Below are 25,806 nucleotides of genomic sequence, written 5' to 3' on the forward strand. Positions count from 1 at the left end.
ATGGTTTCAGCTGGCTGGGGAAGGAATGTTTCTTACACACGTGGCAGTAGCGGGCTGAGGGCCAGCGCATACTGAACTCCTGCGGCTCGGGCTCCCCGCTCACGGGCTCTAGCGTGGTGGGGCCCCAGTCTCCCAGGGCCTGGGGACACAGCACCACACGCAGGGCGGCGTAGGCCCGCTCACTCCTACTGAGCAGTCTGTGGAGGGAGGCAGAGAGATGTACAGGGACGGAGAAAGATAGAGAGAGAGAGAGAGAGAGAGAGAGAGAGAGGAAGAAAAGAGGGGAAAGAGAAAAAGAATGATAGGGAAGAGAGACAGCAAGGAAAGTAAATAGCAGAACTCTATTTGTGTGTGTGTGTGTGTGAGTGTGTGTGTGTGTGTGTGTGTGTGTGTGTGTGTGTGTGTGTGTGTGTGTGTGTGTGTGTGTGTGTATGTGTGTGCAAGGGGGTGGTTAGGGAATGGGGGTGGAGTAATGTAATAACTTTCAGATCTAACCTGTGAAGTTTCCTGTCGTTCACTCTAAGAGTCTGGGGTCGGCGTGGTAATCCGCCACTCATCGGAGCCTCCATGCAGCGGCGGAGAAGTCCCACCATCCTTTGCGTTGTTCCCACCGCTCCTTTGCCGTCACCGCCTGCCGCCTCACCTCCTCCCAGGGATCCCGCCCAGCCACGTGACAGGACATCAAACCCCAGCGGCAGACCAGAGGCGTCGGTCACCATCAAAACACTGTCTCCCTCACAACGCGCTACAGCCAACATAAAAGGGAAATTAAAAAAAAAAAAAATAGACTAAATATATGAATGGAATAACCAGTACTGCAGATAGAGATTTACCTTATTTGCTTATCAGAGTACGCCTACAACTGTTAGAACCTAAAGCCTATTTTTGTCATCTAGCCTCCCCAGTAGCCTCCAGAGTAGACCATACTGTTGCTTCACATTTCTGGAAAATGAGCCAGTAAGTCACATGCATGTTTCTCACTCTAGTGCACTAAAAAATGTTGTAGCTGGGCAATATTCTGTAGCAGAACCATGGTCTTACAGGTTCCTATATCACAGTACGATATGGGTACACAAGATAATTAATAATTTCTGATGCTGATGGACTAATGGATCTCAAAATCAAAAATGGTAATGATGCTGATAGTGCTTAAATGCATTTCTAAATGTGGCATAAATACATGACTTCCATAATATGCTTCTTTCGTTCCATAAAACTTAAGTGAGCTGAACATCCATGATGTCTAAACCCACTCAAGTCGGCGGGGTCTATTTCGGACTGGCTGAGACGGCTGTGAACAGCAGGGGGCGATGCAGTGCAGTCCAACAGGTGCAGAATCCAAAGAGGAGAGGCCTCGTCGATGGGGTAACGAGGAGGACCATATCCCCAAGTGTCACTCAGACATCTCTTCTCGCAGTGCGTCTTGGGGCAGGTCTGGAAGGAGCGATACCACTGCGCCATGGTCTCGGAAAAAGCTATGAGCTGGTCTCGGTAACCAGATACGAGTTCCATCTGCAGGGGGAAATAAGGAGACATGTTGGAGACAGATTTGAAGATAGAATGGATAGAAATCAACCAGGTTGATGAAGTTGACCGGAAAGAACAGGCTATTTTTGTCAAGTTAGCCTAAATATAACTCCACGTCTAGCCAAAACACAAACGGTATCAAATGGTATGTTTCAGTACCTTCTTTCTCTTCCTTTACTTGAAATTAGTTTGTCCTGTTTCTCCTAGACCCGAAGATGTGCTGAAAAACAATGCAGGTCAATGTGCTATTTTCTCTGAGAGTTATTTTATGAAAGTGTACGCATCACACGCCCAACATTCTTTTGTAATTCACTACACGATAGAATGTTTTCATTTAAACGTTCCATTCGTATCCCGCTGCGTGTATACCATATTTTCTTCTAAATTAATTAGTAGTCCCACTTGATTTATTTTTTGTGTTTAATAGCCTATATAAAGAAATGACTGTAGCCTACTGTGTGTATACAGTCATTGATATAAACTGGTTTATAACTCGGATTTAATGGTTAACACCTAACCTCACATCTTCCTTGTTAATAGGAAGGCCTATGAAATGATGAACATTTTCATCAGTAGGCTAAGCAACTCCTATAAAAAGTCCTAAATAAAAGAGATCGGCTACCTAGAAATATTTTCTTCTTGAGACTGAATGGCTCTTGAGTTGCTAAAACTGACAAAGGCACACGAGAGTGACACACAATCTTGACATTATTGTTTTATTATTGCCTTTCCCCTTTTTTACATTGCTTTTTATTAGGCTATTGCTTAAATTGATATTATTGTGTACTACAACTATTCTCCTTACTATATTTGACCTACATTTTAATCTGTTCCCTGTTCAATTTTAAATATTGTTATGTTGTTTTGTATTTATGTGTCATTTTGGACAAAGGTGTCTGCTAAATCCATAACCATAACCATGGTCTCCCCCTTATCTCTGAACATAATACCCCAGACTTCTAGTGGTGTGTGGTGAGACTGAAAAAGTCCAGCTTCATTTGCAAGAAATACATTTATTTGGTATTAAAATAAACCATTTGGCCTAGAAGAAAGCGGGTGCCGGGTGACAAGTGTGCCTAGAAGTCCATCGAGGTGGAGGAGGAGGACGAAGACGAGTGCTGGATGGTGGTCAGCGCCTGGTCCAGGAAGTCCCTGTGAGTGGAGCTGAGGGTCATGTGGGTCTGGATAGTGTCCCGCAGGAGGTCCAGCTGCTGCTGCATGCTGTCGCAATCCTCCATGAGGCTCAGGTGTGTGCGCAGGCGTTCACGCTCCTCGCGCACCTCCCTTGCCTCCGCCTCCTTCACCTCGGCCGGCGCGGGCAAGGTGATGGGGGGCTCCTCGGTGTCGTGGGTACAGAGGAGGTACAGGCAGTCCTTGGAGGCGCAGATGGACTTTGTGCTGCGAGGGGCCTGAGGGACAAAAGCAGTGTGTTAATAATCAATTAATTAATCAATTCATTCAATTGATCAATTGATGTCTAATCAATGTCGTATTTAGAAGAGGATATTAGTTAACATGATCATCTCCATGTATCCTAATGTATGCCATGATGGGAAATGCTTTTAATAACCTGTTAGCATAGGACCAGTGTCTGGCCTTAGCCTACATTGTGTCATGCAGTCAACTTTGCGGTTTAATTATATTTGATTGATTGATTGCTACAAACAAAAAATTAAAGTACACAGTGGTTTGTGCATGTCTGCATATTGCGCGTGTGTGTGTGTGCAGTTGATGGAGATATGCTGGTACAATGATTTTAAAGGTCTGGTCATTTTGGACTAGTATTCAGCCTATGTCATAAAATAACCGGGCAGTCAGTGTCAGGTTTCTCTTACATGCACACTGAGCTTGACAAAGACAGCACTGCCAACAGGACATCCAGGCAGCCGCCCTCCGGCTCCGCATCCACAGCCGTGAACCTCCCGGGTGCCGGACTCCCCCTGCAGCAGAGCGAGGGAGTGGTTGAGTCCACACCACACATCCACCAGGCCCATGGACACTGACAGCGCCACCTACAAGCACACACCGGTCATTTAGGGACAGCAACCATTCAAAGAAAATAAATTAAGTGGTTATAGTATATTATAAGTTTATTTTTTATTTATTTTTTTGCCTTCATTTTGATAGGACAGTGAAGAGTGACAGGAAGTGAGCGGGAAAGAGAGAGATGGGGTGTAATCGGAAAATGGATTCGAACCTGGGTCTCTGTGGGCACTTAGGCCTATAAATGGTATGGGCACTGTAGCTTGTTGCGCCACAGCACCCGCTGTGGTTATAGTATTTTAATATTTATTATTATAGTATTTAGTGTGTATTGTGTATTTTAATATTTATTATCATAGTATTTAGTGTGCCTACACCAACACAAATACAAAAAACACATATTTCTCTGTGTCACTCTCACACTTACAATGACCTCACTCACCTTAGTAGGCTGTCCGCGGTCAATCTTGTCGCCAGTCCCTAACTGCCCATAGCGGTTGCAGCCTTGCATGTAGAGACGGCCGCAGTCATCCACCAGGCAGAGATGTGTCTGACTCAGAGAGCACTTGACCACCTTAGGGGCAAGAACAGAAATGAGTCATAAGGAGGGAGAGCAGAGAACTGTTTTGACAGTGTTTTTCTTAAACTTGGTGACCTTGACTTCTGGTATTGGTGTTAGTGTTGTTATTGGAATGGATTGTGGGATGTATATTGATAAATATATACAGTAGAGTGACAGTGGCTAAGAGCATATGAAATAGTGTGTGTTTGTATACAGTACATAGAGTGTGACTCATCTTCCCAAACTCTGTCGGTGATGGATACCTTATTGGGGATGGAGATTGGCATAGGAACGTGGATGTCATGGGGGTCAAATCCAGCATTGGAGCCAAACAGTTGACGGTGGACACCTGCTGTGTGCACCTCGATGTACGCCGCACCTTCAGCTAAAAAGTAAGCAGTTGAGAGAGCAGAAACAGGAATAAGAGGAAGGTAGAGGATAATGTTTCATTGCATTCAGATTCATGTCATGTCTGGTCTCTATATGGTGTAATGTAAGGATTGTGTGTGTGTGTGTGGGGGGCTTGACCATACATGTAAGGTACAGAGCGCTGTTGAAGCCAGTGTGCAGCTGCTTGATTGACATGCCGGGCATGGCGCTGCTGATCTTCTTGAGTGACAGCTGCACAGTATAGGAGCGGGGGGTGCTCAGCTGAGATTCGTTCACATACAGTGCGTACACCTTCCCAGTGTCTGACAGAGAGATGAAAAGAATGAGTGTGAGGACAAGTGAGTAAAATAAGAATACTGTTAAAAGGGTCTTATTGTCACACAATGAGTCCATTTTAGCATATCACTTTTTCATATGAATGGAAACCCAAATAAAATCGTGTTAAATGTCAAATGAATATCTATTCAAAGGAATATTGCTATTGCTGAATATTGCTGTTCAAATGGATATTGGTGTTGTAGAATCTCTTGTCTTGCCACAGACCGGTGAGCAGCAGCAGGGTCCGGTTGAACTCCGTCCCGGTGAGGCGGATTCGAGTGAAGATCAGTGAGGCGTGGAAGGTCATGCGGAATACTCGGACGCCGTTGTCCTGCTGGTAGACCTCCACGCAGTCGCACCTCTGCGGTGCCAGGGTCGAGGTGGAGGGTCCAGCTGCGTTAGGGGGCGGGATGGCGTCCGAACGGCTCACGAGGACGTAGACGAACATGCGGTGGGAGATGTCACTTCGGGGGTCCACGGCAAACTATTGAGAAGAAAAGAATCAAGTGGTGTCAGAACAGAACCATCTGCCAGCCAACCATTTGGTCTCTGTTGTGTTAGTTGACAGGGTTTTTTTTTCTTTTCAGGAAACACATGTTAAAATCAAGTTATTGACATTTTGACAGCTGGGAAATGGATATAGGATTCATTAGTGGATCATTTCATTATTCAGCCATGAGTGAAATGGTATCACTTCAGACACGCATCATATTAAATGGTATCACTTCAGACATGTGTCATATTATCAAATACACACAAACTCACACACACACACACACACACACACACACACACACACACACACACACACACACACACACAGACACACACACACACAGACACACACACACACACACGCACTGCCTCTCACATCTTTGGCCTGTTGGCACAGCATAGAGTAGCGTGCGGCGCGTCTCCAGGTCAGCTGGCCGTGCTGCGAGGGAGTGACGGCGTTGCGCAGCAGGAAGAGAGTGCCCTGGTAGTCCCACATCAGCAGGTGGTCGCGGGTGGGTTGGGTGCGGCGGAAGCCCAGCGCATGGGGAGGCACGACGGCACGGGACACCAGCTGACCCCCGCCTCGACCCCAGTTGAAGTTCCCACGTCCGCTGCCACTGCTGCCCAGACGCTGTATATGCAGGGCCTGGGTGTCTAGAGAGGAAATGTGAGAGGGATCATTGGAGATGGAAATAAAGCAAAAAGGTAGTATATATATATATATATATATATGTATATATAAATATATATACTGCATACACATATATAGTACAGTTCAATAGCTGGTCATTCCAGATTGAGAGTGAAAGCAAACTTTAACAAATATCACATTTCTCAGCAAGGTATGATTATAAAGAGTTCTTGGTGTGGGTTGGTAGTTAACTGTCACTGAAGTCGATGGCGGAGGCATGACAAACATAACCTGAGACTGACACCCTGTCCCTCTTACATTTGAAGACGGCCATCCGCTTCCAGTTGGTGGAAGCTGCATTAGAGATGTTGTCTACAGGAAGTCTTCCTGAGGCCTGGCGCTGGTACAGCTTTTTCCACAGGATTGAGTTGAGGCTCAGCAGGTGGAAAGTGCTGCAGGTGGACCCAAAGGAAATGATGTCACGGGCCGACACCCAGGACAGGATCTCTTCAACCTGAAATGAATAATGGATAATATAAAAACCCATTACAAATGTTAAGGTAACTCTGGTTATATCCATTATTTTTATGACTAACATAGCTCACCAGCTCTGGTGGCAGAGACTGGATATTTTTCGACAAACCCTCCTCAGACTGTGCTGGAGAGCTTCTCTTTCTCCTCTTTGACTAAATTTGACAAGAATTTTAAAATATTAAAATCATTTTAAAACAGGTATTTCCAAAATTTATTTTTACCTGAATCCTGTTGCATTTTTCTTTACTTACTGTAGGTGGCACTTCAGTTCTCGTTTTTATTCTTTTTGGCCTCTCTGCCATGATTGTAACATTTGAAACTATTTTAACTCCTAAAAATATTTTACAGGTTGTAACTGCTGATTATAGTTGTCAAATGACCACTTTTGGTAAACATATTAGAACTCCACTTCAAAATTCCATTCTAAATATCCTACCTTGGCAACCACTACATGTGACATCATTAAACAACTCAGAAAGAATACAGTTTGAATTCTAGAGCCATGATGTAGGTGTTTGTGAGCTAATAGGCACATCTGAAGGTATTTTTTATAGACCTATGTTACCCAATCCAATAACCTATTTTATGATGTTACAGCGTCAATATTATTTAAATTGACTTTACCAGTGCACCAATCATTTTCCCATTTTTGCTGTTACATATGAAGGCTAAAACATGCATGATTGGTAACATGCTTGATATGACAGTCTTGAAATGTAGTAAGGGAAGACTTTCTCTGGGCCGTGTCTAGTGTTAATTAATAGCAAAAGAGCTCCAGCCAAGCTGTCTCTCTCTCTCTCTCTCTCTCTCTCTCACTCTCTCTCACCCTTTCCCACCCTTGCAGCTGGCATGGGGATGGTCACATTCAATCTCATTCCAATCATTCTCATGTACTCTCATTTTTCAAGAGCCACTCATTCATACTTTCTCTCTCTCTCCCACACACTCACTCACACACACACACACACACACACACACATGATTTTTTTTTATTTGGATCTGAAAGGCAAGCAAGGAAAACAAGATCCACAAGATCAACAAGACACACACGCACACTCACAAGCATACACACATAACTTTTCCCCATGCGTCATTGATTCCCTCTCATCTTTGGTCAACAAGCCCCAGTATGAATACAGCCTATCTCTCTCTGAGGCCTCTGTTGAACCATTTGTATGATCGCGCCTGTGCTCTGCTCAGGAAAATGTACGTGTCCACACTCATGCCTCTGCCTTTGCACGTATCTGCCTGGTAGGCCCTCAACAATGGCCCTATGGTACATTTGAAGAAAAAAAAGCACCCACACAAACACAAACACAGAGAACATGGCGAGGGACAGGGACAAATGAACTAGTGAGCTAAATAGGCTGTCTGAAACAAAGGCAGAGTCCCTGGCTTGTTCTGCTGTCCCACTAATGAACATTAATATTCATGGTCCTTAATGACCCACATGCATGTGAGATGACGTAAGAGTAAAGGACCATTTGAGACGGAATGGGAAGTCTGGGAAATTAGGCTTATTGATCTGATGGCAGAGACGATCGTGGCAAAAAGTAATTGTAATTAATTAGGAAATATCCCACTGAGTCTTTAATGAATGTGCATACAGTTCGATAGTCATTTCATTCTAGAGAGTCGTGAATTAGAGTAATCTATGTCATTGTCCCACTCTGAGTTGATGGCTATTTATAGGATTGGCTTGTCCCCAATTGCCATTTCCTTTGTTTTTTATTCTTCACTGTGCAGTAGTTCATGTGTTCTTCCCATTTTCTCTATGCTCCCACTCTCTTTCTTTTCCCCCACTCCCTCTCTCTCTCTCTCGTTTCACTCATCTTCATTTTCCCACTATCCCTTGTTATTTCCGTCTCTCCTGGTGTCTGAGGGATATTAGTGGTGGAAGTTGCCTATATGGCTGAAGAGTTTCTCACGCTCTCCCGCCTCTCTTCCTCTGGGGTGCACCCAGCACCCAGCACCCCACCCCACCCCACTCCAACCCCCTCTCGTCATCCTCACTGTCCCAGCAGTCTATTGACTCTGTTGATGATTTACTGACCCACGCTTTTTTTTTTGTTCCTTCCTGACACAAACAGTCAATTCAGGAATCAGTAAATAGCACGGGACAGAACCCTTTACCAAACTGAACAACCCCCAGTTATGCCAGTTATTTTTTTTAAAAACAAAACTAGGCTATAACACAAAGCACGAAACACGACATAACACAGACACAAATCTAGTTTAAAAAAATTAAGTATCTTTCAGCCACAGTCAAAGAAATCCCCTTAATTTCACTAAGAGTAGACCTATACTTACATACATACTGATTTTGAGTGAATTTAACATGTTAAATGTAGGCTATTCATCTAGCGACACTGAAAAGCCCCATGTTGACAGACAGGGTGAGCACATGGCAGGGGGGCAGAGACAGTAATGCCCTGCTGTAATCTCTCCGACATCCGCAGGGTGTGTGACATACGTGGTGGTAATGGACTGGGTGTGATTACACTGGACGCTGTAATGCACATTAATGGACGGCGCTGTGCGCTGGAAATGGAAAGGGCCCAGTGCTCAATAACAGATCTTCCTCTCTCTCATGCTCCGGACCCAGCTGTGTGACCATCATCACATCAGGAGACAGGCAGATGGGGCAGATGGGACACTAGGGGGTCGTGTGTGTGTGTGTGTGTGTGTGTGTGTGTGTGTGTGTGTGTGTGTGTGTGTGTGTGTGTGTGTGTGTGTGTGTGTGTGTGTCCTGCTGTGTTGGGGATGAGTGGGTGTTGATGGATGCTGGGAGAGCGGTAGTGTAGGACCCGTCTGCTGCTGTGCTGTTATAAGACTGAAATGAAAAGTAAAATGGAGAGAAAGAGATTTACTTGGGTGATGACAAAGAATGACTCTCTCTTTTCTTCTCTCTCTCTCTCTCTCTCTCTCTCAAATCAAATCAAATCAAATCAAATGGTGCTTTATTGGCATGAATGAGTAGTCACTGTTGCCAAAGCTACAAGTATAACATGTTAATAATCAACTTTACATAAGTATTGGTATAGAGATAAAATGAAATAATGAAAGGAAAGTAAAAAAAATATATATATAATAATAATAATGAAAGGATAAATGGTAAATGGTATTAAAAGGACAGTAATAGCTTCAGCAATAGTGCTATACTGTAGGAAAAAATAGAAATAAAAAAAATATTATTGTAAACACATTATATGCCTACACTTGCAGATACATCTACATAAATCAAATTGAGGTAAATAGCAATACCTAATATCAAACATAGTATTTACATGTACACAAAGGGGATAAACTCATCAATATGCCACATACATGAAAGTTACAACTTTTCTCTTGTTTTATGGCAGGTCATAATATAATCTGCAGCTAGGCATGAACAGTTTGGTTCCTCTCCCAATAATATATATAGTTTTCTTTGTAGAGATAGATTTTCAAATTCTGTTATATGCTTTTTGAATTCAGCAAAAATAATGTCCCTTATAGGTGTATATCTGATGCAATTAAGAAGGAAATGTTCCTCCTTTTCTACATCATTTATGCAGAAGCTAGTTCCTCATATGTCTAGGCACCCATGTTTGTCTATGTCTACCGGTTTCAATGTGTAGGGTTTGGTCACTGATTCTGTATTTTGTCAGTCTTTTCTTTCTATCTTTGATGTCATTTAAGTATGGGGCTCTCTCTCTCTCACACACACACACACACACACACATTGCCAATTAACTTCCCCTCTTATGCAATTTATATTCAAGGCCTACAATTATACTCTACTGTTTGGCAGCCTAAATGCAGACTCTACCTCACCATTTAATTCAAAAAACATTTAATTAAGTGATGTTTTCTTCATCTTGTCAATGGATTCCATAGGCTATTTGGATAGACTATGGCTATTAGGCTATAAAATAACTTCCCGTTTCATGACTGGTTTCGTCGTAGTTAACCTGAATTTCGACACTTTCCTGGAACTCTTTGGAACCACTAACTCATCTTTCCCCTGATTGGTTTGCGTATTCTCTTGGCTCTCTGAAATCGTGAAAATAAGCACGCCCCTTTCCTCCAAGCTTATCATGTGTTTTGTAGTAAAGAATGATTTTAGGGTGTGTCCGACCTGTCAATCAAGACTACTCAACATTTGGCCACGCCTCCGGTCGCCTCGCGCAGCCCACTGACAGGTTGACAGTTATTGCGATCCGCTCGCGAACCGGAGTGGATGTGTGTGTGTGTCTCGTCTGGAGAGGGAGATTAGTTTTCTTGTTGGATTTAACGTGATGTCTTTTCTGGACTACAAATCTTCAACAAGGGATACAACGCCATTTGCCAGTGCAGAACAACGGAAAAGAAAAGTCTAATTTCAGGTTTTTTAACCTAACTATACGAATAAAGTAATATTAGCGGCGTATTTGTGTTTCATGGCTGCTGGGGATGTTTCCCAGCTGCCGGCGACAATAGCGGCCAGCCGGAGCGTGGAGAAGGCGCTGGAGGAGGCTGCGTCGAGCGGTGCTCTCAACTTGTCTAATCGTAAACTCAAGGAGTTTCCCCCAACCGCTAAGAATTATGACTTGTCGGACATTGTATACGCAGGTAAGGAGCTTACTTCTTACTTTCCTTCTGAACCGTTGTCTTATACATCAGGCGACATGGCTCTCAGTGGCCACTAGTCATTTGGGTCTCTTTTGTCTCACTCTTTTCTCCCCCACCTGCATTCTCTCTAACGTGGTGGTGCATCGTCCAACTGAACCACGCAGCAGCAGGCGTGTTGTGAGAAACAGCAAGCTAGTTCCTTATCGTTTGATTTGACTCCAAATTGTCAGAAACGAAACCCGTGTGAAATATGTCTGACTTTAATTATTGTCAGTCTTTGCTTTTGTTTACAGTCCACGTTTTCCTCGCTAGCCTGACAACAAAATATGTCCTTGCTTGTTAGGGATAACTTAGCATCAACGTTAGCTGCAAGTTCAAGACTTTCGCATTCGCTTCCTGTTGCAAAGGAGTTCTTGCTGCATCAGTAGGCATGACTTACTTCTCTTGCACATAATGACGGGCCTGTGTCCTCCTGTGTACTGTTGTTCGTTCCAAGGGGCCACCCCTTGCAGTTTCCGTTTACTTTTTTGACACAGCGTGATGGAAACATTCATTTTGCGTTAGCGTTAAGCCTTTGGCCTACAATTGGATAAGTAATAGAAGTTAGCTGAGTTACATTCTCCCTTGTCTTGTTGAAAGGGGATTAGACCATGCTAGTTGAAATCAAACTCGTTAGCTTGCTTGCTAGCTAAAGATGACACAGCCAGTCACCCTTGGAACACCCAAACGCCCCCTCTTTCCAAAGAACCTAGTGCTGTGTTCCCGGTAATTATGACCATCTGCTCCCCTGCCATGTGAGGGGAATAGTCCTTGGTTGTCACACACACACACACACACACACACACACACACACACACACACACACACACATGTATACACGGTTGCCACCGAGACAGCTTAACAGCAGTAATTGATATTCCTATGATTAATGTGTCTGAGACTGTAGATAAGGTTATCTTGGTTGGCACAGTTTTGCATTGTGTTGGAAGCATGGCTTTTCCTAGTTCCTTCCTAACGACTTGGTAGAGGTGCTTATAATTTGTTGTAGGTACTGCAGATTACTTGAACATTTTCATCTCTTCAAATCACTCCGTAACCTCCGTATCCTCCCCTGCTTTTGAGTCTGCATTTACTCCTCACGTTTAGTGTTTTAGATTCCTTTGAGTCACTTGCTCATGGAGCAGCAGAGGAGAAGAGAACTCTTTGTGACATGTCCCAGAAACATTAACCTACATGGGACGCCAGTTGCCTCCTAAATAATGTAGATTAGGGTGAGACTAAAGAAACACCAGTCAGACTGACACACTCACACATACACTCACTCTCACACACACAACTGTCTGGGTTTAGAGACACACAATATTCTTGTAGCATGCTGACGCCAACATGCACTTGTGTGTGTGTGTGTGTGTGTGTGTGTGTGTGTGTGTGTGTGTGTGTGTGTGTGCTTTGGCTATAAGGCAAGGCAAGACTTGTCTACTTCACTTACTGCGCACTTGATTGTGGCCAATTTGGGATGATCAGAACTGTTGTTTATCTCTTTGATCTATCTGTTAAGCAACCAACAGCTCAAACATTAGACTGTGTTGGCACATCACCATGGTTATTGTGTCCCTGTGACTTGGCTCAATATCTCATGTCCTGCCTGAGTTTGATCTCTTACCAACAGTTGCTGCCTGACTCACCTAAGCCTGACTGGTTCCTGACCGGTTCAGTCATAGGGACACACACACACACAGACATACACACATCTACCTGCATATACACCCACACTAGTGATTCATTTGTCTTTGTTCTCAAGTCCGTCTTTGCCAGGGCTACATGTAACATCTATCCCAATCTGCTGCGACACACCCTGCTGTTAGCCTACCTGCTACACCCTATCCATGAGGTGGGCAGTACCGGTAATTACAAGGCCCTGAGAACCGTTTTATTATTATTTTTTTTTAGATCAAACAACCATCTGTGAAGGCTAGGTCGGCATTGTGCGTTTCTTTTTAAACACAGCGTTGTGGATCTGAAACTACAAATATTGCCCAGAATAGAGTCGAGAGAAGCGAAGGATCCAGCTGTCTGGTAGCAGGCTGGAGAGAGAGAGCTCTGTGAAGTGGGCAGTGTTCAAGCCGAATACCGAAAGCACAAGCAAAACTGCTGCTCGATGCCAGCAAGGCCTGAAGCGGGGCCCTTCTCTCCTCCTTTTATAAAAACAGCCTTTCGTTCTTTCTTTCTTTCACTCTTTCGGTCTTTCTTTCAGTCTTTTTTTTTCTTCTCTTCTTTCCCCCACCTTCTGCTTTTGCTGCTTCCAGTCTCCTGACGACACTCCAGCACAGACTTCCCCACAGGAAGGTCAGGGGTTCACCTCGCCCTCAGGGAAGAAGAGGAGAGGGAGAGAGAGACACAGAGAGAGAGAGAGAGAGAGAGAGAGAGACAGACAGAGACAGAGACAGACAGAGAGAGAGGGGGAGAGTGAGAGAGGGGGGAGAAGAAAAAGCAGCTCTGAAAGAAGACCAAAGAATTGACAGAAAGAGAAAGATGGAGAGTTTAGGAAAGAGGGAGAGCGAGAGAGGAAGAGAGAGAGAAAGAGAGGGAAGAGAGAGAGAGGAAGACTGGCTCTGCATCATCCAGGGGAACAAAACTCAACTGTGTGCCTGAGCAAATCCCAGCACAAGACCCCCTCAGTTCCAGAACTCTACTGCTTGTAACCAATAATCTTGCTGATATGTGTGTGCACACATGTGTGTGTCCTCTAGTCATGCAGATATTAATAAGTAAGAGGGTGGGGTAGGTATATATTTGTATTAAGCCTGTGTATGTAGTGTACACACATCTTTTGTGTGTGTGTGTGTGTGTGTGTGTGTGTGTGTGTGTGTGTGTGTGTGTGTGTGTGCGTGTGTGCGTGCCCTTGTTTTGAGGCTGCTGCATGTGCTTTACTAATAACTGCAGGGTTCCCCTCCCTGGGAGCGTGCTGGGGGTTGGGAGGTGCAGCCTCTTCTCTCTGCCTGCCCCAGGACTAGCAGCACTGCAGAGGAACGACGAGAAAGAGAGAGAGAGAAAGGGAGAGATGAAGACAAAGAGAAAAGGAAAATCAGATAGAGCGAGACGAGAGAGTCAGAGAACGGACAAAACAGGCAAAGAGAAAAACAGCACATGGGCCACGGGCAGATGGAAAGGGGGCCTGAGGAAAGAAGAAGGGGGGAGCGAACGAACGAACGAGAGACAGACTGCGAGAGAAAGTTGGTGCAAAGTGAAATAAATATTTGTCGCGGGGCTCCCCAAACTCGTGACCCCTGGGGCGCGTGGAGCACAACAGCTTTTTGTTGAGGGGAGAGAGAGACATAGGGAGCAGACACACGCCATGCCACAACTAAGCACCGCAGCAGCTGAGATATAGAACGATGAAGGGACGTGTGTGTGTGTGTGTGTGTGTGTGTGTGTGTGTGTGTGTGTGTGTGTGTGTGTGTGTGTGTGTGTGTGTGTGTGAAGGGGGATACGGCGGGGGAGGGTCAGGGCTTTTGATGAAACAGTCCTTGGGCTGCTCCTGCTGCTCCCATTGTCGTCACATTCCCGAAAACCGGGGGTCTCTCTCCTCCTGCCTGGAACTCACAATCTTCTAGCTGATACACCCTGCCATTGTCTGAGTCACCCTTTCTCTTTCGCCCCCTCTTTCTCTTTTCTTTTCCTACCTTCAACTGTTTGGAGACCTTGTGCTGTTCTAGGTTATCTTTTCCAGTTTTGTCCTGTTTCATTTCATCGTTCTTTTCCATCTCTCTCTCCCCCCCACCCCTCTCTATCTCCCCCCTTCTCTCTCTTGTTTTTCTTGACTCTCTTTTCCTCATGTTTTAGTGGTTCCACTGGCTGTTTTCGGTTAGGTTACACACGTAACATTGGAGCAGGCACATTAAAAACACTTGTAATGAATGTGTGTGTTATTGTTGTATTTGTCGGTGAATGTTTCCATAAGACTGTGTGCCCCAAGTGTGTGTTTATTTTGATAAAGAGAGTGTGTCCAATCAGCAGGGGACAGAGAGACATGAGGGACACAGAGCAAGCCCTTAGGTGCACAGGGGAACATTCCAGATTTTTTCGACATCTCGTTCCATGTTTGAAGTGTGTTTTTCCCCCCCATACATTCCTCTGTCACTAAAGTAAGACCTCTTAGTCCCTCTGGGTTAAAGAGCGTGAAGTTTGGTGCTGGAGTTGCCTTCGCCAGCACAGTGTCAGGTTGCAAACAAAGTAGTCAAATATTTGATTTAGGATTTCTCCTACTAACAGCTCCCAGCTCTAAGCTTATTTGAAAGTATTTTCGTGCATGCGTGCGTACACATGAGCACACCTTATCCCAGTGCAACTGTGTTCTCAAATCTGGATCTTTGTTGGGCCTCTCAGCTTATCAACTCCACTTCCTTGTAGTTTTTTTTTCTAGTCTCCGTGGCGACATGTGACCTGACAATAACCTACCAGATCAGCTCCCCGGCTGCCTGTTGCTACAGCGATGTTAAGTAGGAAATAAAACTGTCAGTTTCAACAGGGTGCTCTTAGTTTTGTAGTCTTCTGTTTTGTGTTACAACCTTACAACAGGCAATCCCTTATTTACACACACACACACACACACACACACACACACACACACACACACACACGTACATACTCCTCCTCCGACCCCACCCCAACAATGCTTCTCTCTATCTCATTCGGCTGTATCATTTTTTTCTCTCAAGCAAACCGGCTGTGAATAAACTGTTTTTTTTTTCCTCAAACAAATCATCTGTATCTTTCCCATGGCCCTGCTGTTTCTGTGAGTTTTCTGTTTTACGAGCTTGTGGCTGTGGAGCTGAGGAAACTGCCCTAGATCTCTCAACCAACCATTTTTTTCTCCTGGTGTGGTTGTACACGGTTCAAGTCCGTGTTGACAATCTTCTAGACTTCTTCTCGTTGACATTAGAACCTTTTACTTCTATGAACAACCATATCTTATTTCTTGCGTGGTTCAACTCTGAGCCCTCGTAGGCTCTATGAAATCTCCTGGCAGTCTGGGCTCTCTGTGATTATGTAGACTGCAGGCCTAAGTTCTCTCAGCTCATGTGGCTCTACGGAGCCTCCAGTGGTTAAGCCGGCGAGAGAGGGGAGTGTGTGATTTCACGGTGTGTGTGAATTTGTGAAAGCACGGTGAGAAGGTAGAGATTAACCAGCCTGCCGAGCGTGCTGTCTAAATTGTTATGATCTAAAGGCGCCTCCAGTGTTGTGCGTCTGTATGTGTGTGTGTGTGTTTGTGTACGTGTGGGGTGTGTTATTGAGTAAGCCTTCAGCTAGCACTTGTTTTGAGGTGGCTGTATGTGCTGTACTGTCATACAGCGCCTGTTCTATGTCAGCTTGTGTGTGTGTGTGTGTGTGTGTGTTTGTGTGTGTCAGAGAGAACCAGCTGTTGCGCAGTGTTCCTCGTGCTTCCCCTTGCTTGTTGCATTTCCGGCCCCTGCTGCGGATGTGGCTTTGTCGTGCTGCAATGTCTGCTTCCCTCATCCTCCCACAGTTAAGTTATACTCTCTCTCTCTCTCTCTCTCTATCTATCTATCTATCTATCTATCTATCTATCTGTCTATCTATCTATCTATCTATCTATCTATCTGTCTATCTATCTATCTATCTATCTATCTATCTATCCCTCCCTCACTTCTCTCTATCTATCTATCTATCTATCTATCTATCTATCTATCCCTCCCTCACATTTCTCTCTCTCTCTCTATCTATCTATCTATCTATCTATATATCTATCCCTCACATTCTCTCTCTCTATCTATCTATCTGTCTATCTATCTATCTGTCTATCTATCTATCTATCTATCTATCTATCTATCTATCTATCTATCCCTCCCTCACATTCTCTCTATCTATCTATCTATCTATCTATCTATCTATCTATCTATCTATCCCTCCCTCACATTCTCTCTCTCTCTCTATCTATCTATCTATCTATCTATATATCTATCCCTCACATTCTCTCTCTATCTATCTATCTATCTATCTATCTATCTATCTATCCTCCTCACATTCTATCTATCTATCTATCTATCTATCTATCTATCTATCTATCTATCTATCCTCCTCTCATTCTCTCTCTATCTATCTATCTATCTATCTATCTATCTATCTATCTATCTATCCCTCACATTTCTATCTATCTATCTATCTATCTATCTATCTATCTATCTATCTATCTATCTATCTATCTATCCCTCACATTCTCTCTCTATCTATCTATCTATCTATCTATCTATCTATCTATCTATCTATCTATCTATCTATCTATCTATCTCTCACATCTCTATCTATCTATCTATCTATCTATCTATCTATCTATCTATCCCTCACATTCTCTCTCTCTCTCTCTATCTATCTATCTATCTATCTATCTATCTATCCTATCCTCATTCTCTCTCTCTATCTATCTATCTATCTATCTATCTATCTATCCCTCACATTCTCTCTCTCTATCTATCTATCTATCTATCTATCTATCTATCTATCTATCTATCTATCTATCTATCCCTCACATTCTCTCTTTCTATCTGTATGCCTGTTGCACTTTCTCCCCTATCTCTGGCCATGCCATGCCATCTCTTTTGCCTCACAGAGAATCTCTGTGTTGCTCGAACTTTTTACCCTCCAACTCTCCATGTAGTGACCTTCTCTTTCGCTCGCTCGCTCCCTCTCTCTGTCCCTCTGTCTTGCCTTCCTTGGCTTGTGCTCCCTGAAATGCAGAGTTTTTTTTATCATGTCATGACATTAGTGAAGCCTTATAATAGAACACCAGTAATGTAATGTAACAGTAAAGAATGGAATGAGAACATCAATTGCACTCTCTCTGTCTCTCTGTCTCTTTCTCTCTCTCTTTCCTCTGTCCATTCTCTCTGTCTCTGAGAGTGCTGCCTTTTGGTCTTCCTGGTCTCACTGCACAGCAGATGGTGAAGAGAATCCTTTATACTCCCTTGGGACTGGAGCGAGTGAGACAGAGAGCAAGAGAAAATAGTGAAGAAACAGAGAGAGAGAGAGAGAGAGAGAGACAGATGGACGGATGGAGAGGGGGAGGAGAGAGTCCCAAGTCGGATAGACAGGTTCATTGTCACCCCATTGGCCTCCAGCACCAGCTCCTCTCAGTGCAGCTATAACTCTGCTATGATGTAGCAGCGCTCCAGCCTCCTCTCAGTGGGACTAAGAGACTGGCCCCGAGTTCAGCCACAGCAACAACACACACACACACACACACACACTGCGACTGAACCCAACGCACGGTTCATCCAGACCAAGAGGCCCATCCAGACACTATGGGATGAGTGCAGTACGGAGATGAGGAGGGGGGAGGAGAAGAGCGAGAGACTGAGAGAGACTGAGAGAGACTGAGAGAGACTGAGAGAGACTGAGAGAGACTGAGAGAGACGGAGAGAGACGGAGAGAGACGGAGAGAGACTCTACTTGCCTGTCACATGTTGAGGAAGTGGGAGACGCTAGGCTATGATAGGCTGTTAGGTCAATGACTAGGAAGTGCATGCTTATGTAATGTAGCCTAATATCTCATTTAGTTACATTCTCAATAACAAACTAAACACTAAACGTAAACAATGTCAGCCTTAGCATATGGTCATACGGTGAAGTTGTTGGCTATCCTATACGCATAGCTGGGTAGCATATTATGTTTTGTAAACGTGCTGTGTGTGTAGTCTGCGGTGTTGCCCTGCTGGTTTTTCCCCCCTCCGTCTGCGTGCTGATCTGAGATCAGTGGCGTGCTGCGCAGGGTAATGAGCGCAGGACTCTGTGCAGGCAGTAGCAGCTGTTTGACTGGGAGAGCGACAGGGCCAAGCCCCGATCCCTACAGCTCCACACCGACCAGGAGACAGCGTTGTGTTTCAACGGGCACAGAGTGCCTTGGCAACCGTAGCCACTCCTGGTGCGAAGTGTGTGTGTGTGTGTGTGGTGTGAGGTATGTGTGCGTGTTTGTGTCTGTGTGTATTTGTGCATGTCTCTCTCTCTCTCTCTCTCCCTCTGTGTGTGTGTGTACGTGTATGAATCATGAACCGTGGGGGCTGTTATGTAACTGATAGCCGTTCTCCTCAGCAGCAGTAGTGTTGACTCTGGTGTGGCCAGATGGTTTTATTCAAGGCCTCTCCACATTAGAGACGCCATGGGGGAGTTGTGTGTGTGTGTGTGTGTGTGTGTGTGTGGTGCTCTTCAGAAGGTGGGAGTGTGTGTGTGTGTGTGGTGCTCTTTAGAAGGTGGGAGTGTGTGTGTGTGTGTGTGGTGCTCTTTAGAAGGTGGGAGTGTGTGTGTCTCTAAAATCATCAGGATAGTTGGGAGGCGTGTGGAGGAAAGGGTGGAGTGTGTGTGTGCATATGTGTGTGCACGCGGGTGTGTGTGTGTTATGGGATGGCGTTATGGTGTGTGCGTGCATATGTGTGTGCACGCGGGTGTGTGTGTGTTATGGGATGGCGTTATGGTGTGTGCGTGCATACTCGCATGTTTGCGTGTGAATGTTTTATATAGGGAAAGGGCATTGTATAGTGTTGCATTTAGGGCCAAGCCTAAGCAGTGAAGTCACCCCAGACCTTTTGCATGTGTGTGTGTGTACGTGTATGAATCATGAACCGTGGGGGCTGTTATGTAAAGATAGCCTTTCCCCACAGTAGTGCGTCTCTGAGGTTTAGTCCCACTGACAGACACAATGGGGAAGTGTGTGTGTGTGTGTGTGTGTGTGTGTGTGTGTGTGTGTGTGTGTGTGTGTGTGTGTGCTGTGTGTGTGTGTGTGTGTGTGTGTGTGTGTGTGTGGTGCTCTTCAGAAGGTGGGAGTGTGTGTGTGTGTGGTGCTCTTTAGAAGGTGTGTGTGTGTGTGTGTGTGTGTGTGTGGTGCTCTTTAGAAGGTGGGAGTGTGTGTGTCTCTAAAATCATCAGGATAGTTGGGGCGTGTGGAGAGGGTGGAGTGTGTGTGTGTGCATATGTGTGTGCCTTGTGGTGTGTGTGTGTTATGGGATGGGCGTTATGGTGTGTCGTGCATATGTGTGTGCAAGTTAATGTGTGTATGGATGGCGTTATGGTGTGTGCGTGCATGCTACCATGTTCTTTGATGTGTGTGTGTTTATATGGGGAAAAGGTGGGATTGTATAGTGTTGCATTTAGGGCCAAGCCTAAGCAGTGAAGTCACCCCAGACCTTTTGCAAAGATCACTTTCCCCACCAAGTGCTCCTGAGGCTTAGTCCCACTGACAGACACAATATGGGCCTGCTCACCACTCACAGCCCTCAAAAACATTTAGGGACTGATGAGACTTTAACCCCATGAAGATCGGTGGTAGATAGTCAGCATGAGGCTGCAGGTTTACTGAATGTAGAGCCAATAGGCTATTTGTTGTTGTAAGTCTCTTAAACACTTAAAAGTGTTGTCCACCCAGTGCATACAGTGGGTTACAAAAAGTAAACAAAGTGAGAAGACACTCCGCGATGACTTTATGGTCCGCAGCTACGGTCGCCACATGAGGAGCCTTGACCTTTTCCTCGTCCCGTTTTAGTTTCTGCTTTCTCACAAACCTTAGTGAGGATCTGAGGCCTTCCTGTCTTAACCTATTATTGTGTTTGTACAGTTTTATCCGATAAAGGGCCCAGTAATGGGCAGAGTGGGCATGGAGTGCGCTTGGTGTTTTAGTCCACATCTGGTTTGCATTAGACACACAGGCCAGCAGCAGCGGCAGCACACACCCCCTTCACACAGGAGAGGAGGGAAGGGAGAGAGATGGGGAAGGAGAGAGATGGGATAAGGAGAGAGATGGGATAAGGAGAGAGATGGGGAAGGAGAGAGATGGGATAAGGAGAGAGATGGGAGAAGGAGAGAGATGGGGAAGGAGAGAGATGGAGAAGGAGAGAGATGGGAGAAGGAGAGAGAGAGGGAGAAGGAGAGAGAGGGGGAGAAGGAGAGAGGGAGAAATGGAGAGAGGGAAGAAAGGGAGAGATGGAGAGAGGGAGAAAGGGAAAAAGAGAGACTCATGGAAGGACTGAAAGCGGGTTGGGGGGTAGAGAGAGAGAGATATGCAACAGTTGCTGTTGTTGACAGTGACGTCACCCTATATTCCGTGGAGGCTTTTGGAACATTAGGCAATGTTCCAAAACTGTTTTTCACACCACTACAGATTGCTCCCCCCCTCTCTCACTCTACCTCTCTCCCTCTCTCTCTCTCTCTCTCTCTCTGGCTTACTCTCCCTTCGGCTGTTAGATCTGCATACTTTGGTTGTCATGGAGATTTGACGCACCCCCACAGGCCACAGGGGCTGATCGTCTCGTTTGCATGAGAGGCGAGACACACAAAACCAGAAATGTGAACACCAGAGTATAATAAAAGGTGAACAAATAACTAAATGCACATAACATATATTTTGTGATTCTTAGGCAAATCAAAATATCCATGTGTAGTATGCATGCAGGGTGTCACTGTTGACACTTTAGTGTATAGGCCTAGTTATCTATCAGGAGACTATGGAAAAGACCGCTTATAGAAGAATTTAAATGATCCTAATGGACTGTAATGTCCAGATTTCAGTGACTGTTAAGACACATCAGACACAATGTCAGTGTCTCTGTCAGACTGTCCCTGCTGTTGGTCTGTTTGCTATTGAGAGGGGGAGAGAGAGGTTACTGAAGTTTGGTCCTGTGGTCATCGGCCCCTCCTGTGCCTCCATGTCATTTTTGCATGGCTGCAGCCAGCCTTTACATAGGTGCAACAAGCTAAAGAGTACGCACACATACACGTACTACACACACACACACACACACACACACACACACACACACACACACGTACGCACACATACACGTACTACACACACACACACACACACACACACACACATGCACACACATACACAGGCACACATACACATACACAGGCACACACACATGCACATTGTGGGCCAACTTATCGGCCCAATTAAATATTTTCCTCTGTATGTATACAAAGATGATGAGACACATTAGAGGTGTATAGATGTGACGAGTCATGCAAACCCAAGCAGACAGACACTCAATACACACATAGGGGCAGGGCGGAGTGGCGAGGGCCTCCCGCATATTTAGAATCCCACCGCTTGGCACTGTCTTGCTTTCACTTGACGACGTGCTTCAAACGAGCGAGCTTCTGCTCCAGATTCAGTGTTATGGTTCAGAGACGCTATCTCTGGTCTACTGCGCCCCCTTCTCTACACACACACACACACACACACACACACACACAACACACACACACACACACACACACACACACACACGTCCCTTCATCGTTTTACATGTGCACACACACACACACACACACACATATGCTTGCATACAAACACACATACATGTTCAAGCGTATGCACTGGTACCAGTATGCACAGGGACACACTGAAACCTTGTTGGTTCTAAACAGGAAGTGACTGTGTTACTTTAGTTGCCCATGTGAAAAAGCTTCTCTGTGCTGTTGTCATTGGAAACGGTTCACTCAAAACAATGAAACACGCTACCTCCGTAGTAACCGCTTTTAAGAGTAGGAAACCATTTTGATCTTATTTTTGCATCATATACAACTACTCTTTACGTTTAGATCCATACCATATTATGCAGTTCACAAGAAAATAGCATAGGCTTGCTACTGCTTGCTGCTGCACAAGCTTTTTACAGTGGCAGGCGTACTAAGTAAACAAATATTTGGACTACTGAACCTAAGTCACAAAGCTGCTTTAAATTATGTTGACTGCTCTTATTAAACTTTCCCCTGTAATTTACTATACGCTCAAAACAATTATCAGGCAGATGCCTGTCTCTTTTGAAGTTAACTGTTTGGTTAATCATTTCCGTTTAGGTAGGAGAAGAAAGATTGGGTAGTTGCTGGGTAAAAAGGTTTAGGATTATCACACAGACATGTATTTTTTTTCTTAGTGCATCTATTTCTGTGATTGCTCAATGAAGATATTTAGTTGTGCTTTAACATTAACAGCAACAACAACAACGATGACCAACAACAACAACAACAACAACAAGATGTTAAAGCTGCACCTTCACTATGCACAGAACACTTTGTCATAAAGAATGTTCAGAACCCCTGAAAAGCCTCTTCCTTTTAATCTCACAATCACAGTCTCTCAGAAAGTCCCCTTCAAAGAACTTTTGAAAGGGTCCCAAATCCCACTGTAAACTCAGGGATTATTCCATAGGGATTAGGCTATTTGAAGAACCCTAGTTCACGCTAGTTCAGGGCATGGGGGTATTTAGGCTAATTGTGGGATTCTACAGTGATGCCCAGCTGCTAGGTGAGGTCCAGTACACACAGGTCACAGTGGTCACAGTGACCGACATCAACACCACTCTCCACATGGCATAAAGACACTCTCCTCATGGCATAAAGACAGAAATATTGGTGTGGGGAATTTGCTCCAGACTAGCCTAGGACTTCCTTTCCCATTTCTGCTCTGATGCAAAAGAAAAAGGATGTTTTGCCATCTTGTGGACTTCAGAAGCAGTGTTATCAGAGTAGATGCAGATGTGCCAAAATATAATTCAAATTCAAATTTGTGATGTGACGTTAGAGGAAAAAAAAAAAAAAAGGCAACTTGGCACCACTGCATTGGTGATAATATGTGTCTCTAAATCATGATCCTATGCTGTATGAATGTGTTTTTCTGCAGCCCTGGCCGCAGCGACGGGTGTTTTTACTGCAGTGTGGTGGTGCACTGGGCCGGGGCACGGCGCAGTATTCCAAGAAAGCCTCCTCTTCCCTCAGTTCCCTTCTCCCACTGATTTGCATGAGTCTGACTCTGCAAGAACTCCGAGCTTTAGTAAGAAGAGGGGGAGGGAGGTGAGGAGAAAGAAAGAAAGAAAGGGAGGGTGGGAGGAAGGGAGGGAGGGAGAGGGGATCTGTCCAATTGGTTGAGTCATGCTGCCCTGTGTTTTTGTTCTCTCACCCTTGTCCTCTTCCCTCTCTTTTCAGGCTTTGTTCAAGCCTTCATTGGTATTATATGTGGCCCTGGTTTCTCTCCTTTCTTTCTTTCTTTCTTTCTTTCTTTCTTTCTTTCTCTCTCTCTCTCTCCGTCTCCCCCCAGCAACCATCTCTCCCTCTTAGGGCCTCTCCCTCATACTATGACTCAGTACCTGGTCCTGATCCCTCCATAAGTCTGTCATCCAACACACACACACACACACACACACACACACACACGCACATCCAGCGGTACATAGACACACAGATTTTGGAGAAGCCTGTGTTTTTCCCCTCTTATATTTCAGTGTTGTGGTAGAGGATGAGAGCAGTGGGGAGTAAATCACTGAGCACACTCACACACACAAACGCTAAGCACACACACACACACACACACACACACACACACACACAGCTACACACACACACACACCTACACCTACACACACACACACACACACACACACACACACACACACACTGAAGTGTAAGATATGGGCTGTGATGGGTAAATGAGTTAGATGTTGTCTCTATGTCTTGTGGTGAGTGTGTAAGTGTCTGAGTGTGTGTGTGTCGCTACTCTGCATGAGTGATCAAGGAGATGAAACATGTTTGGATCTGTTGTGGAGTTATGAAGTCACTAAAGGAGGGATAATTTGCTAGAGGACTGTCTGTGTGTGTGTGTGTGTGTGTGTGTGTTCGCGCTTGTATGTACCTGTCTGTTCATTCAGAACAGGGGTATGAGTGTACCTCACAGCGCTGATAGATTTTCATGAGGTAAAGGCGAGACAAAGTGTGTTATTCTGTGTTGTGTGTGTCTGTGGGTGAGTGAGTGTGTGTAGGAGTCACCCCTCTTGCCTTCTGGGTAATCTGCTCTGGCTAATCTTCTTGCTTAAGGAAGGAAAAGAGAGATGGAGGGGAAGAGGAGTAGTAGCAGGTGGTGGTCATGAAGTTTCTCTCTCTTTCCCTCCCTCTCTCCCTCTTTTTCTCTCCCTCTTTTCTCTCTTCTATTGCTCCCTGACCATCATCCATCTACATGTAAGCATTGTTGATGGTTTCTTGCGCATGTAACTCAAGTGGTCAGCGCATCTGTTGTGAGCGCAGACAGCTCGGCCAAGTCAAGGAACGGTCAAGGAGCCGCACATCTAAGCAAGCAGCAGCACTTCATCTCCTGGGACGCCCAGGCTAAAATAGCACAACTGTCTCTGTCCTAAACCACAGCCAAGGAAGTATCCCCAACTGTTATTACACAGAAGAGCAACATGTTACAGTATGCTTTTTTGTCCCCCTTTTCAATGATTTAATGCTGCTGATTTAAAATCCTTGTGTTTTTATGTTTGTAAAAAACACAAAGAATAGCAAAACTGATTTCATATACTGGATTGATTTTGGAAATTGTTGGCAATACGCCAACAGCAATATACCCTCCCCTTCAAACACACACACACACACACACAGGGCCTACACACCCTTGCCCCCCCCCCAGACTGCACCTGTGGGTCATCGCCATGGCAACTAATGACGGCCTCTTTTAAAGCAGGAAGTGGGAGAGGTTTACTCTTTAATAATGCACCAGTGACCACAGAGATAAATGCAGACAGAGAAAGAGAGAGAATGAGTGATGGGAGGATCGAGACGATGGGTAGACGAGTGAGCGGAGGAGCGGGCTGTCATTTTGAGATGCCTTTGAGTGGCTCTCAGTCCTGCTCTCAGCCGTAAGAGTCACTTGTCTCAGCTGAAGAGGCTCTTGTGTTTCATCCACGGTAATGTTATGGCTCTGTGGTCCTCATTT

At 45.0% G+C, this 25,806-nt stretch overlaps 3 protein-coding genes across 3 annotated transcripts in view; 1 reads left to right on the forward strand and 2 right to left on the reverse strand.

Annotated features, from left to right (window-relative positions):
• The window catches only part of LOC125289584 (zinc finger MYND domain-containing protein 15-like), a 6,682-nt gene extending 4,989 nt beyond the window's left edge, over positions 1 to 1,693 (reverse strand). The window contains exons 1-4 of the mRNA XM_048236515.1: positions 1,687 to 1,693; positions 1,254 to 1,512; positions 496 to 745; positions 1 to 197 (exon numbers count right to left, since the gene is read on the reverse strand). The exon at positions 1 to 197 is cut by the window's left edge and continues 1 nt beyond it. Of these exons, the coding sequence (XP_048092472.1) occupies positions 1 to 197; positions 496 to 745; positions 1,254 to 1,512 (706 nt within the window). The 5' untranslated portion in view covers positions 1,687 to 1,693. The remainder of the gene's footprint in view (positions 198 to 495; positions 746 to 1,253; positions 1,513 to 1,686) is intronic.
• An 827-nt stretch (positions 1,694 to 2,520) lies between these two features.
• Positions 2,521 to 6,821, reverse strand: LOC125289632 (F-box only protein 24-like). The gene is made up of 10 exons (XM_048236588.1): positions 6,692 to 6,821; positions 6,512 to 6,592; positions 6,225 to 6,420; positions 5,652 to 5,929; positions 5,006 to 5,264; positions 4,606 to 4,764; positions 4,336 to 4,457; positions 3,953 to 4,084; positions 3,363 to 3,539; positions 2,521 to 2,936 (listed from the first exon to the last, which is right to left on the reverse strand). Exons 1-10 carry the CDS (start codon positions 6,740 to 6,742, stop codon positions 2,604 to 2,606), a joined length of 1,788 nt encoding a protein of 595 aa, XP_048092545.1. The 5' UTR covers positions 6,743 to 6,821; the 3' UTR covers positions 2,521 to 2,603.
• Positions 6,822 to 10,653: 3,832 nt separating this feature from the next.
• lrch4 (leucine-rich repeats and calponin homology (CH) domain containing 4) overlaps positions 10,654 to 25,806 on the forward strand; it is a 37,875-nt gene continuing 22,722 nt past the window's right edge. Inside the window, 1 exon segment of the mRNA XM_048235872.1 lies at positions 10,654 to 11,033. Within this exon segment, the coding sequence (XP_048091829.1) occupies positions 10,862 to 11,033 (172 nt within the window). The 5' untranslated portion in view covers positions 10,654 to 10,861.

This window comes from Alosa alosa, chromosome 24 (genome assembly GCF_017589495.1).
Source record: "Alosa alosa isolate M-15738 ecotype Scorff River chromosome 24, AALO_Geno_1.1, whole genome shotgun sequence".
Taxonomy (NCBI): domain Eukaryota; kingdom Metazoa; phylum Chordata; class Actinopteri; order Clupeiformes; family Clupeidae; genus Alosa; species Alosa alosa.

Bases quoted from the DNA above. Each gene is read 5' to 3' on its own strand.
- LOC125289632 (XM_048236588.1), bottom strand. From the start codon at position 6,742: ATGGCAGAGAGGCCAAAAAGAATAAAAACGAGAACTGAAGTGCCACCT. The intron at 4,458-4,605 runs GTATGGTCAAGC...CTTACTTTTTAG, and splicing joins CAGCGCTCTGTACCTTACAT to CTGAAGGTGCGGCGTACATC. The intron at 4,085-4,335 runs GTATCCATCACC...CTTGCCCCTAAG, and splicing joins CAATCTCCATCCCCAATAAG to GTGGTCAAGTGCTCTCTGAG.